This window comes from Eumetopias jubatus, unplaced genomic scaffold (genome assembly GCF_037043125.1).
Source record: "Eumetopias jubatus isolate StellerSeaLion01/CBP00866 unplaced genomic scaffold, mEumJub1_p1.0 scaffold_1, whole genome shotgun sequence".
In the NCBI taxonomy this organism is placed as follows: Eukaryota; Metazoa; Chordata; class Mammalia; order Carnivora; family Otariidae; genus Eumetopias; species Eumetopias jubatus.
The window spans coordinates 42,039,191-42,052,140 of NW_028274807.1; the positions used below are offsets into that span (position 1 = coordinate 42,039,191).

At 42.0% G+C, this 12,950-nt stretch overlaps 1 protein-coding gene across 1 annotated transcript in view; it reads left to right on the forward strand.

Moving 5' to 3' along the window:
- LOC114217961 (tyrosyl-DNA phosphodiesterase 2-like) overlaps positions 1-12,950 on the forward strand; it is a 76,894-nt gene that overhangs the window by 1,013 nt on the left and 62,931 nt on the right. Inside the window, 1 exon segment of the mRNA XM_088022827.1 lies at positions 5,571-5,667. Within this exon segment, the coding sequence (XP_087878953.1) occupies positions 5,571-5,667 (97 nt within the window).

The following is a 12,950-nucleotide window of genomic DNA, read 5'->3' on the forward strand; positions in this document are numbered from 1 at the left end:
TCCTTTTCTTTCAGGGAGGTGGCAAGGAGGCTGACTTTCTTTTTCATCTTTTTTTCGGTTTCCCATTCAGCTGCGACCTCCCTGTTCATGTAGACTTTATTGGCAATCTCTATTAGTTGGGTGATGTTCATCTTGCAAAACACTCTAGTTTCTGAAGTTCTTTTCTGATGTCTGGGGCGGCCTGAGCCACAAAGGAGGTGTTTACCATCTGTTGGCTTTCCTGTGCCTCGGGGTCAAATGGAGTGTATATCCTGTAGGCTTCACATAGTCTTTTGTAGTAGTTGCTGGGAGACTCCCCTGGTTGTTGAGTGACTGAGCATACCTTAGTCATGTTCATGGGTTTCTTAACTCCTGCCCAGATTCCCTGGAGGAGGGCCTCCTGGTACCGGCAGATGTGGGCCTGTCCCTCGGTTGTGGTGAAGTCCCATGCTGAACGCTCTTTGGGTGCGGCCGTATTAGCCCAGGTAGCAGCGTCGATGACTCCCGCTGATGCGTGCTCTTTCAGGTACTGCCGCGCACTTTTCATTATTCTCCTCCTTTCCTCTGTGTTAAACAGGGTGTGGAGTAACTGTTGGCAGTCTTTCCAGGTTAGCCGATGAGTCTGGAAGAGCGATTCTATGAGGTCTACCATAGCCTGTGGTTTCTCAGAGTAGGATGGGGTGTTATGTTTCCAGTTGAGGAGGTTGGTGGTGGAGAAGGGCTGATAATACATCATGGAATTGCCAGTTTGGACCATCCCATCTTCATCATGCCTCTCAGGTTCCCGCATCTCTCGTACCGGCATTTGGAGGGCACTTGCACCCAGCCTGGGGCGCAGCCTGGCTACTGGTCCTGGAGAAAGTGGATCTTTTGGGCTTGGGGGCGCTGGTGGATGCTCTGGGCCTGGGGGGCACCAGTGAAACCAATGGTGGCGGAGTGTCTGTAGCTGAAGGGCCAGGTGTAGACAATCTTGGAGATACATACAGTGGGGGCAGAGTCGGTTCATTCTCGGGATCTCTGGCTAGGATTTGTGGAGATTGGGGCTTTTGCTGAGTTTCTTTAGGTCACTTGGATAAGGCGATTAAGACCCTGGCCTGTCCCTGCCTATTGCAAGCAAATTGCACCCAGGAGGGAAGAGTCTGAGCAATTCCTAGCCAGGAGTCAATGTAAGGAAACTGGTCAGGGTGTCCTGGTTCTCCTGTTATGACTCGCCATATTCTACAAATCATTGAGACATCCAGTGTCCCTTCTGAAGGCCACCTGACATTAAAGGTGGGCCATTCCAATTCACATAGGGTTCTCAACTTGCTGGGGTTCATCCTGACTCCATAGTCTCCCAAAAACTTCTTCTTGAAATTTTTGATCATGGTCTCTAGAACCGGAGGTTTACTCTGCCCTGACCCCATGGTAATGTCCCCGTGTGTGGTGGTGCAGAGACAGACAAAGGGGGGTGTTGCCACAGTAGCAGTCTCAGCGTTGTGACTTATGATCAAAAACTATTCCGATGCCGTCATAGACTGTAGCCATTCACCACAGAATCACAGACGGGCCCACTCAGACTCTGTAGGCTTCTGGGGACCTTAAGGGTGCTTGCCCGTGGAGTCACAGAATCAGTCTGCTTGAGCAAGCCAGGTCGGACTGCACATTCATGCACGCATTCGCATTCCAGAAGTTATTACACTCCCTCCCTGGGAATCCCTACCTGTGAGACCTCTAAGAGGTCTCTGGGAGGTGATCAGGCTCCCCTTCCACCCCAGTGGGGGTGGGCCTGTCTGGGTCCTGGGGCCCCAGGCCTTACCAGAATCTGACATCAGGAGTCGGTCCTCACCTGCCAAGTCTCCTCGAGTCTGGCGGGAACAGTGGAGCGGGGCCAGCCCAAGGTGACCGGGACGGGAGACTGCTGAAAATTAGGCATGGCATACCTTCTCCGTTACAATCCCTTGTTCCGTCACCACCCCAAACCGGTGGCTACAATGGGCCAGTGCTGTTGGGTTCCTGGCCAGGGAACCAAATGTTATGGAACCTGGACTGGATCGCCCAATGGAAGAACCAAGTGGCACCTGGAGATCTTGGAGGATAGAAGGTTTATTTAACTCCAGAGGGCTCAGAGGAGAGTGATCTCCAAACATCTGAGCCCCGAGCACAAACAAAGGGGGCAATTTATACACTTCTACTTCCACATACTTGGCACTTTTGGCGTGTGTGCAAAGCAGGGCAGGGAGAAGAACCCGGAAGAGACCCAGGGAAAAGACTGGGACTCTCTCTCGCTGGCTTGGTTGGTCATCTTAGGGCACAGATTTTCCTTATCAGATTTCCTCACCTGTATGGCAGTTGATATATTTTTGGCCAAGGTGACAGAAATGACTCTATGTCTCTCATCCCTCAACAGGCTACCCTAGTCATAGAGTTCAAAGACGGTGAGGAGACCCCTGAGACCCAGGTCAGAACAAACATTCTTTAGTCTCCTCTTTGTTCTCTAGACTTAAGATCTTGTACTATAATATCAAACATCCTATGGCTAATCTATAAGCCTATAAAGAAAAGTTTCCCTTTCTAATGTCTGCCACTGAAATTCCAGCAATATGGTCAGCTGCCTTCTTAACAATTACTTGCCATATCTTTTCTATATGCTTCTGTTCATTCTGACCATTAAGAGACACCATGGCGTGACTCTGAGGATGTAGCATTAATGTTGCCCGTGTCATCAGGATACTGACTGGAGTCTAAAAATGAGAGCCCACATTTATCACCAGATTCTTCCTCCCATGTGTGAGACTGGACAGGCTGGTAACACTTGGACTTTTGCTAAGAGTCACTCATTTCAATCTTTCAGTCCTGCAGGCTGGCAGAAAGGCTGTAATCCCACCCTCAGTCTGGAAGAAGCCCTGCTGTTGGCCACAGTTCAGTGATGGGAGGGCAAGTCAGGGATGACGATTTTGAGCATATGCTGGAGTCAGTTGTGGTGGGAATAAGGGGAGTCAGTTGTGGTGGGAATAAGGCAAGGCTTCCATTGCCCTGTGGACCCTCCTGAGGTGGGATGAACAAGATTTATTGCAAGCTCCATGGCCTTCAAAACAAGCCAGCAAGCTCCATGTGTTCTTTTCCTGATTGAAAGCATTGTGTCTACAACTTGGCCTAAGTAAACTAACTCAGCTGACCCATATTTACATTTAGCAGCTGGTGTCCTAAATACAAGCAGGATGGGCCTGGTGGCCAGTCTTGACACACAGAGCAATGTTTGTGTTTTTCTTTCCTTGGTGCCCCCAACTTTCGCTTTCCTTCTGATTGGCATTAGTGTCTGCAGCTGTTCCTGCTTGTCTGGCGGTCATGACTCCCCATCTTGTGCCTCTCACTGATGGCCGTGTTTTTTCCACCCATTCATTCATTCACTAGACAGGACTGGAAATCTATACACACTGAGATTTTTTTTTTAACTTTCAAGATATGAATATTTTCTTCATTTTCTATGGCAGATAGACATAAAAACTAAATAAATGTGTTCTCTCAATTCTCACACTTTTCATTTGAGACAGCAGAATTCCATGAAAGAAGTCTTAGATGAGACTGCGGGATGATTTCACAGCACCCCGAACGTATTAACCCAGGGACTGTGAACAAAATGCAGCTTCAATTCCATCTCTCTCTGACTGTAACCTTCTCTACCCCTGATGAAAACTCAGCTCACATGGCTTGTGTTCCCACTCACTCCTAGAAAACACAACATTCTACAATCTCTGTAAGTCAAAGTCTCACATCAGTATGTAGAATGTCCATTGAAAAAGTCTGAACTTGGCCTATCACCAAGTCTTCTCCTCTTCCCCTCCCAGATTGGCTTCAGACTGGAAGCCCAGGGTTGTCGCTCTGCCCTCCACTTGTCCTGGTCAAGACCTTCTCTCACTCACTAGTTGCAGTGAATGAAGAGACTTAGATGTTTCTTACCTGGACTGGTGACATCACAGATTGGCTGTCCTCTCTGGCCTTGAAGGGTGATAAAAGTCAATTCTTGGTCTCTGCAGAGTGTCCCTTCTGGGCTCCGATTTCGTGAGGACTCCTTCACCTAGGGGAATGAACCTCTATCCTGGGGATGGCTTCCTGCTGCAACCTCAGCTTCTGGGCATTCCAGAGTGATCTTTCTCTTTCTGCTGAGATTTCCTTGACCTTGAGGGGGCACTGTGGGACAGGACCCAAAAGTCTCATCTCATGTTGGCTCTTCCAACTTTTTTTTTTTAGAGACAAAGAGAGTGAGTGAAAGTGGGGAAGGGGGAAAGGGCAAAGGGAGAGGGAGAGAGAGAATCTCAAGCAGACTCCATGCTGAGTGCAGAACCCAGGCTCCATCTCCTGACCCATAATCCAGAGTCAGAGGCTTAACTGACTGAGCCCACCCAGGTGCCCCGGCTCTTTGACTTTCAATGGTCCACCTGGTCTATAAGAAATAGTCAGAAACTCTGTGCACACTCTGAGAGTTCAAGCAATCCCAAGGCAATGCTCTTCTGACTCTACTGCCAAATATGGAGACAGCATATCAAGTGGTTTTCTCAAAGACCTCCTCACTAGTCTTGGGCTTAGAAATTAGCATGCCCCCAAATTTCCTCCAAAGTGTGGGGGCTTTCTCCAAAGAAATTTTTTCCTTACTAGTCTTTTCCTTTTTCCACGGCCTCTGATATCTTCTTATGTCCTTGCTCTGGCAGAGGGGTGCAAGAGTCCCTTTTTCTATACCATTTCCTTTAAAAATCAGCATATGGGGACAGAGATGACTGCCTACACTCCCTGCTATCTGATACTTTTCCTTATGGTACCTCCGTTGAAACCTGAGGCAGGCACAGTCCCCTACTAACTTCCTATTACACTCACTATATAACTTTGCAACAACAATTTAATTTTTCTGGATCTGTATTTCCTCTTTCATAAAATGAGAGGATTGAAACTCAATCTCTAGGGTCCTTTTCAGCTCTCAAACTTGGTGGTTTTGTAGTCAAGTTCCTGTAGACTGTGCAACACAATGGAAAACACATGGAGATAGTTGTCAAGAAATATAATCCCAGCTGTAATCCTATTAACAAGTTGAACAACCTTAAGCAGGTCTCTTAATTTTTCTGGGACTCCCTTTTCTCATATGTAAAGGTGGACTTTTGACTGGATGACATCTAAGTGTCTCTTTCGGAGCTTATTTTATTCATAACTTATTGTTTTTGAAGATTTACCAAATTACACACCCTAATTTTGCCACACACACAAAATAAGATTTTAAACTGGAAAAAAATATTGCAATTAAGTGCAAAACTTAGCTGAGAAACCTCCTGGTTAGCAAAAGCATAATAAAAAATGCAGGATTTAAGGTCATTATTATTTGTTATTTTAGAAGGCTGTGGGTGCTCTTTGCTTCTTCTCCAGGTATATGAGCATAAACATATCATCAAATATTTTCAAACTTCATTAATAATAATAAAAAGAAGAATGCTTGCTTAATAGAGGATCATACGTCATAAATTTGAAAGTGATTTTTAAAGGAAAATATGAAACAAATGCTGGTTGTTATGTTTAAATACACTCAATAATGTAAAAATAAAACACTTATTTTTCTTCTTGTTCAGAATGGTGATGAAAGAGAAACTTAGTGATTATCACTGGGATCTGCAAACCCATAATATACCCGGAAGAAGGAGAGGTGTGAAAACTGTGCCCTACAGGGTGAAGTAAATCCTGGATGTAGTGAAGGATACATTCCGAGACCTTTGTGAATCTGCTAACTAGAAATATTTGTCCAGGCTCTTGGTTTTCTCTCAAATCACATTTCAGTCAAGCCACATGTTTCCTGAGAATAATCCTTATGTGAGTGGTTTGAGCATTTACTAGAACATTCCAGTCATACTTTATCTTGTTTCCAACACCGTGGGGTATCATTGGACCAAGTCTTCACTAAAACAGACATTTTACTCTCTAATATACCTAAAACTCCTGCTATCTGGATGAGAATCATGACCCTTTTAGACTCCTTGATAATTGCTTCACTTTCAACCTCAACACTAATGCTTTCTTTTTAGGCGTAATATAAAAAGAAAAAAGTTCTCTTTTCTTGCTAGTTTTTCTTTAAGAATCTCTCTAAAAGAATTGTTATGGAAGCTTATTTACTACCTAGGGGGGACACTTTCATTTTTTTGGCATGTGACTCAAATTCATGCCCTTGCAAAATGACAAATATCTTCTAAGACATCTTAACATCTTTGAAAACCTGACCATTGAATTGTCAAGTGCCAAGGTCTGTTATCATACCCAACAGCCTTACCATTAATGCTTTTTTTCTATTAATTCAATTTCCCTCTTCCTGATCAATTCAATTTCCCTTTTTCTGATCAGACCATTTCACACCTCTCTCTTCAAAACTCCAACAACACTGCTTTCTCCCTTTCGTGATAATCTCACTTTTTAATTAACTGAGAAAAATGGAAATGAATAGACAAGAATTCCTCCATGCTCTCAACACCAATTATTCACCTACCCAGTGACTTCGCTCCTGAAACCACCCCCTCCTGCCTGCATCATCTTCTCCTGTGCTCTATTGGATCATGCCCATTAGCAGACAAAACAGGCTGAATTAGTTCCCATCTGAGAAATCCCTCGTTTGGCCATATATTCCTTTTCCTTTCCTGCCTCTTTTGTCTGTTCCTCTTTTTTTCTAAACCTGTTGCCCATGTTTAGTATGTTTTCTCCTCTCCCACACTCTCTCAAACCCACCCCCAGAGAGGCTGAAATCCCTACCATGCCAACAGTCTGCCCTGGTTAACAATGAGTACCATATTGCAAGTTCAGATAAATGCTTTTTTACATCCTCACATTTCTCAAATAATTCATTCTTAGTCAAATAGTATTTTCACAGTTGACTGTCAAGTTGCTTCTTCAAAATGTTTGTCTTCTGGCTTCCAGGAAAGCACCCTCTCCTAACCTGGAATGTTGGCTATTCTTTCTTGGCCTTCTTTTTCCCCAACATAAATATTATAGTGGCCAAGAGCCTGGTCTTATGGTTTTTCTCTTCTCCATTTGCACATACCTCACCCACTACCTTGACTTTAAATAAAATGCAAATGTAGACGTAAATTAATCTCAGGTCCCTTTCTCTGCACTGAGTCCAAACTTATAAATCTAACTGCTACTTAATGATTATAATTAAAAACAGAAAATAGGCACCACAAATTTAACATAGCAAAACCAGGGTTGATTTTTTTCAACCAAAAGCCATTTCTGCCTAGTCTTCCCACCTCAGTAAATGGCACCCCTACCTATGCAGTTACTTAGAACAAAATCTAAGGCGTCATCTATGACTCTTCTCTTTCCTTCACGTTCCACATCCTATTCACCAGCAAGTCAAACTGGCTTCATTCTGAAAATATAATTTGCTCATTTCTCTCCAACTGGACTATGCCACTTTAGTTCAGGCCCCTCCTTCTTTTACTTAGATTTCAGCAGTAACCTCCTAACTGATATCCTTGCTTCTACCCTTATCCACATTCAGCTCATTTTCCATTTAGCATGTGTCTGATGGCATAACTCTCCTAGTGGCTTGACATCGCTTTTAAAATAAAATCTGTGCAAAATAAACAAAATCAAACTTTCCCACATGAAAAAAAAATCTATTTTTGTTAAAGATCAGAGATTATAAATAAATATACCTGTATGTTTATATGGACAAGCATACATAACACACACATAGCAAGTGAATGAATAATTGAAATAAGTAAGTCAATGAAACAAGTAAAAAAATTAGTTTTTATTTCTTATAATAGGTTAATATTTTTAATTTAAAGCCAGCTAAGAAAAAAAGAAGAATGGAAAAATTGTATAAAATGTTAGGTTAACATGATATCTTTAAGGGGTTATGTGCTTAGAACTAGTTTCTTCAGATTATATGCCCAGATTCCTAGAAAGGGCCATTCCTTAACCCACCTAACCCCTGCCAGAAGGACTTGGATAGGAAAATATGTATATATATTAGAAGTAACGATAGAGGGACTTGGATAAGAAAATATGCATGTATATATTAGAAGTGATGATCTGTACTCAGTGAATTTCCTTATATCAATAATCAGTCCCTTTTTGCTAGGCCCCAAATCAACCTTTTCATGTTGTCCAACAGGCAAATGAAAGGGAACCAAGGAGTGATATTTTACATTATAAAGCTTTCAAAGAAAACCAAAATCCTTGTTTACTTACTTATCCCATGCATGGTCCCTATAAATTGATGTCAAATTTATCAAAGCAATCAAGCTTTCAAGAAATCATAAAGAGTGTGAAAATCATTACTCACAATCTGTCTTTTTTTCCTTCATACACATTTCTTCATAGACAGCTCCTGGTGAGTTTGAGCCCCTTGTAATCTTCCTGAGTATATAAATAATGTCACACTTTTCAGGGTTAGAAAATTCTACTTTCTCAGGCATTTCAATTTGAAAACAAGATAGTGTTCCAGTGTTTGTTTAGTGACCATCAAATGCCCCCAGTACTGGAAAGTATTTCTGCACTACATCTTGCACTGGGCTTTGGGCCAAAATCCTCCTGCATTAGATGTTACCACTGGCCTCTATAAGGGGGGAATGATTTTACCCTACACTTTAATTAGCAAGCAAATGGTCATAAAACTGTTTAGCCTTTCCCTCTTATGCTGGATAAAGCAAAAAAAACCACCACATCTCTACATGGATAAAACTCTCTACCTAAAATTTTGCCATTGACTACTGAAGTAATAAGAAAAGTTTCCCTCCTGGTGAGCCTTCCCCATCTCAGATTCCCTACCCTCACGGGGAATGGGGCCAACCCACCATGAAGCAAACCCACTCTCACTCTCCTGCTGCAACAATTGCTGGTGCAGAGCCATGGAGGGAGCACTGGGGGAAAGCAATCAAGACAGCAGAGTGAGTTAATTTTCTGCTGTCAGAATAAAGCTTCATAACTCACAGATGCGAGGAATTGACAGGAAAACCTACAGTCAAATCAGTTTCTACTCATCCAAGAGTCTCCTTATCCCTGGAAATGATATAAACTTCAAACCCAATCACAATCTGGTTCATTTCCTGTTGCCCAAAGAAATGTCTGTTTGCAGCATATTCATTTTAATGGTTTTAACATAAACATTCTCCTCACCATCATAAATTCACCCATTCTGATTTGAAAGATAAACTCTCTAACAATGGTGAAATAATTTGAAAAGATATTTTTATAATGTAGGAGGAAGCTCTGTGTGTATATGTCCTATGGTCCTATGGGAGTGGTGTGTGTGTACGTGAGAGAGAGAGAGAGAGAGAGAGAATGAGCTGGGAGGAAGGATGGAAGGAAAAAGAAGACCAGTGAAACTTCCTACAAAATGAAAGAGTTTGGTAGGCTCGAAAGATTTCCCAGATTTCCAAGTGAAATCAGACAGAACTAAATTTCAAATGAACACCTCAATAGGCAACTCGGAGCCCTCCAAGGCTGATATGTCAGCTCCATACCATCCTTCTCACACCACTCTAGTACTCATATAGCCAAGATTTTCAGAATAGGATGGAAGCAAACACCCTGGGTAAGAAATCCTTTCCCAGTCAGTACATTCGCTGGCTGACATAACCCATTGCCTAGGAAGACCATGCATTTTGGCTTGTTTTACTTGATGATCAGCTAGTGACTATTTTTAGTTTACCATCTCCTCCTTGTGATTAAGCAAAAGTATTGCCAAAATTAATGGCAGAATAGCTGCATAAGATATGTGGCCCTGAGATGCAATAAAAGTCGTGTGTTGAAATGCCCACGATTATGACTGGAGTCCAAAAAGTACTCATGAATATAAGGTTCAAAGCAGGAGCCCTATTACTTTAATTATACATGACAGTATAGACAGCTAATGGTCTGAGAACACTGATTATTGCCATTTTATACTTTTTATGGAGCCTAGTAAATTTCCCATTGGGGGCTAAATGTAAAGAGAATAGATTATAGTTCTTGCTTCAATTTATGATGAACTAATTATATAGATAGATGTAAATATATTTTAGCGTAGCTTCTTTGTAGCTCAAGTAACTCCATCTGCACCATGGTTTATAAGCTCCACTTTGTCTAAATTCCTTATTCTGAAATGGCCAATATAATAAGCAGCGCACATCTATATTTGATGCTTTCTGGTCTAAAATGCAAATATAATCACTGGAAAGATATTTTTGCAGGGATGCAGAATTGTAAGTACTCAGCGAGAAGGTGCCAAAGCTGGTCGCTGAGTTATCGTAGCTGCTTGCACATATTCCATGAATCTTCCAGATGAACAGAGACAACCTGGTCGACTCACTGAGATCCTCCTTGGGGACACACATTCAATTGTCAGTAGTGCAGGTTCCAGAGGTTGTGAAAAATATATTGGCAAATATTAGTCTTATAAATGCAAATCATCCCTTTATTTAGACTGCTTTCCTGTACAGCATTCAGCTACAATATAAGCCCACTCTAAATTTGGAGTGAGTGTACCCATGAGAAAAAAAAATATTTTAACAAATTAAGTTTATTTTGGGTTAATTCTATCCCAGTCCTTCCTTTCAGCCGAAATGCACTCCAGACAAATCCTTTAAGGTTTGCTCGATCTTTGTTAGAGCAGCTGTAGTAAAATACAATCTGGGAAGAAGAAAAGAAAACAAAAAACTTTTTCCCAGAATCATGCTGACATGACGTCAGTTTTATAGAAACACAGACACATTGGTATGTAAGCTCCAGTTTGGCTAAGTTGAGTGAACCCAAAGATGGATGAATCCTGTCCCAACCACACCTTAAAAGTTGTCACTAAACAAAAAACAGATGTGTTGATTTTAGCTCTATTCAAAACATTTATAAATTCTTTATGAAGTTTTGTTTCAGGATCCTAAAGAAAACAATAATGTTTTAGTTAAATCCTAGATATTTATATGATTTACTTAAAGTCAACAAGGCCACAGATAAGAAGTACATATGAATTATAAGAAGAGAAATGTGAGTATATGTGAGAATAGAATGTAAAAGGAAGTTACAGGTCTTAAAATCAGGTCACTCTTACTGTATTTTAAGTCATAAAACTTGTCCAGCTACATGCTTCCCCCCATCTTTTGCTCACCACTGTTAAAAAGTGTGGGAAAACAACTGCCTTGTGTGGTTTTAAAAGCAAGAGAATTACTGTATCTCACAAACTCTGAAGAGACATGTAGTAATGTGCAGACAGCATTTGAGTTGATTAATTCTCCTTTAGATGGTTTCAGTCTCTTTTAAAAGCAAGCTTGAAAAGAAAATAGAGGCCATATAGTATTTCATCAGGCTGTTGTATACACATTAACACATCCCACATACAAAGGATAACCATTGCATTAAGGAACACAACATTCGCTCTTCCGTATTTAGATGCAACACAGCCTGTCCCTTCAAAAGAGGTTCACAGTTACTCAAAACAATGAGATTGTAAAGTAAACCATATTCATTAATTGCCTTACAAAATTGTTCTTTCATTTAAATTTTAGAAACAGTGTGATGAAAAAAAAGTCAACACTTGAGAGCACTTTAAAAAGAGTACCAGGGGCGCCTGGGTGGCTCAGTCAATAAGCATCTGCCTTCGGCTCGGGTCATGATCACAGGGTCCTGGGATGGAGTCCCACCTCGGGCTCCCTGCTCGGCAGGAAGCCTGCTTCTCTCTCTCCCGCTCCCCCTGCTTGTGTTCCCTCTCTCACTGTGTCTCTCTCTGTCAAAATAAATAAATAAAATCTTTAAACAAAAAGAGAGAGTACCAAAAATCACACCACCATAGATTTCTCAAAATCCATTTATTTGGTTCACAATGGAGTGGAACTTATACACATTCAGGTTTTCATCCTGTGTGTCTGTACTCTGAGGGGTGGGTGTGGGTGGAGTGCATGGGAAAATACTCTTTTATTTATCTTTTTACCCTTTTCCCCGGGTTATGAGGCTACAGATTTAATGCAAAGAATCCCACCCTGGTGATTTAATGGCAGTGAAGGAGTTTTTCAAGGATAATTTTAAGTGTATGTGATTTTTGTATTATGTCCTTACTTTAGAATCTCACTTTCTCATTAGATGTGTGAGTCCACCCTATTCACCCTATTATGCACTTACCTCAAAGTATTCTGCTAAAATTCTTTTTTTTTTTAAAGATTTTATTTATTTATTTGACAGAGAGAGACACAGCGAGAGAGGGAACACAAGCAGGGGGAGTGGGAGAGGGAGAAGCAGGCTTCCCGCCGAGCAGGGAGCCCGATGCGTGGCTCGATCCCAGGACCCTGGGATCATGACCTGAGCGGAAGGCAGACGCTTAACGACTGAGCCACCCAGGCGCCCCTCTGCTAAATTCTTGCTGCTTCCATTTGCCATCTCAACTGACGCAAATTATTTTTGACCAATTGCTTAATGTTAAGATTTAGAAAATAACAAGTCTTTAAACAAAGTCTTACATTAAAGAAGCCCCTCATGTTTTAGGTTGTAACAGAATGTCTTAAATGTAACTCCTTTGTCAGATTCTTGGACATCAGTGTTCCCTCTGGTTTTCAGGAATCACATCACATTTTTTAAAAGATTTTATTGATTGATTGATTGATTGATTGATTGAGCGAGCATGAGCAGGGGGAGGGGCAGAGGGAGAGGGAGAAGGACAAGCAGACTCCCCGCTGAGCAAGCAGCCTGACATGGGGCTTGATCTCCTGACCCTGAGATCATGACCTGAGCCGAAACCAAGAGTTGGACCCTTAACTGACTGAGCCGCCCAGGCACCCCTTCACATCACATTTAAAGGAACATCAGCTAGATTCTCTGTTTCAGGAGATATAGGGAGCCCAGTTTCCCTCCCACTACACAGGACAGGTGAGGTGAGAGCAGTTCCTCATCAGCTTCAGTTTTTCCTCTGCTAAATTCTCTATTTTTCCCCGAGGGCCTCTTTATTCACCAAAGGATGGGATGCTGGTGAGACGTCCCATTCCTTTCTTTTC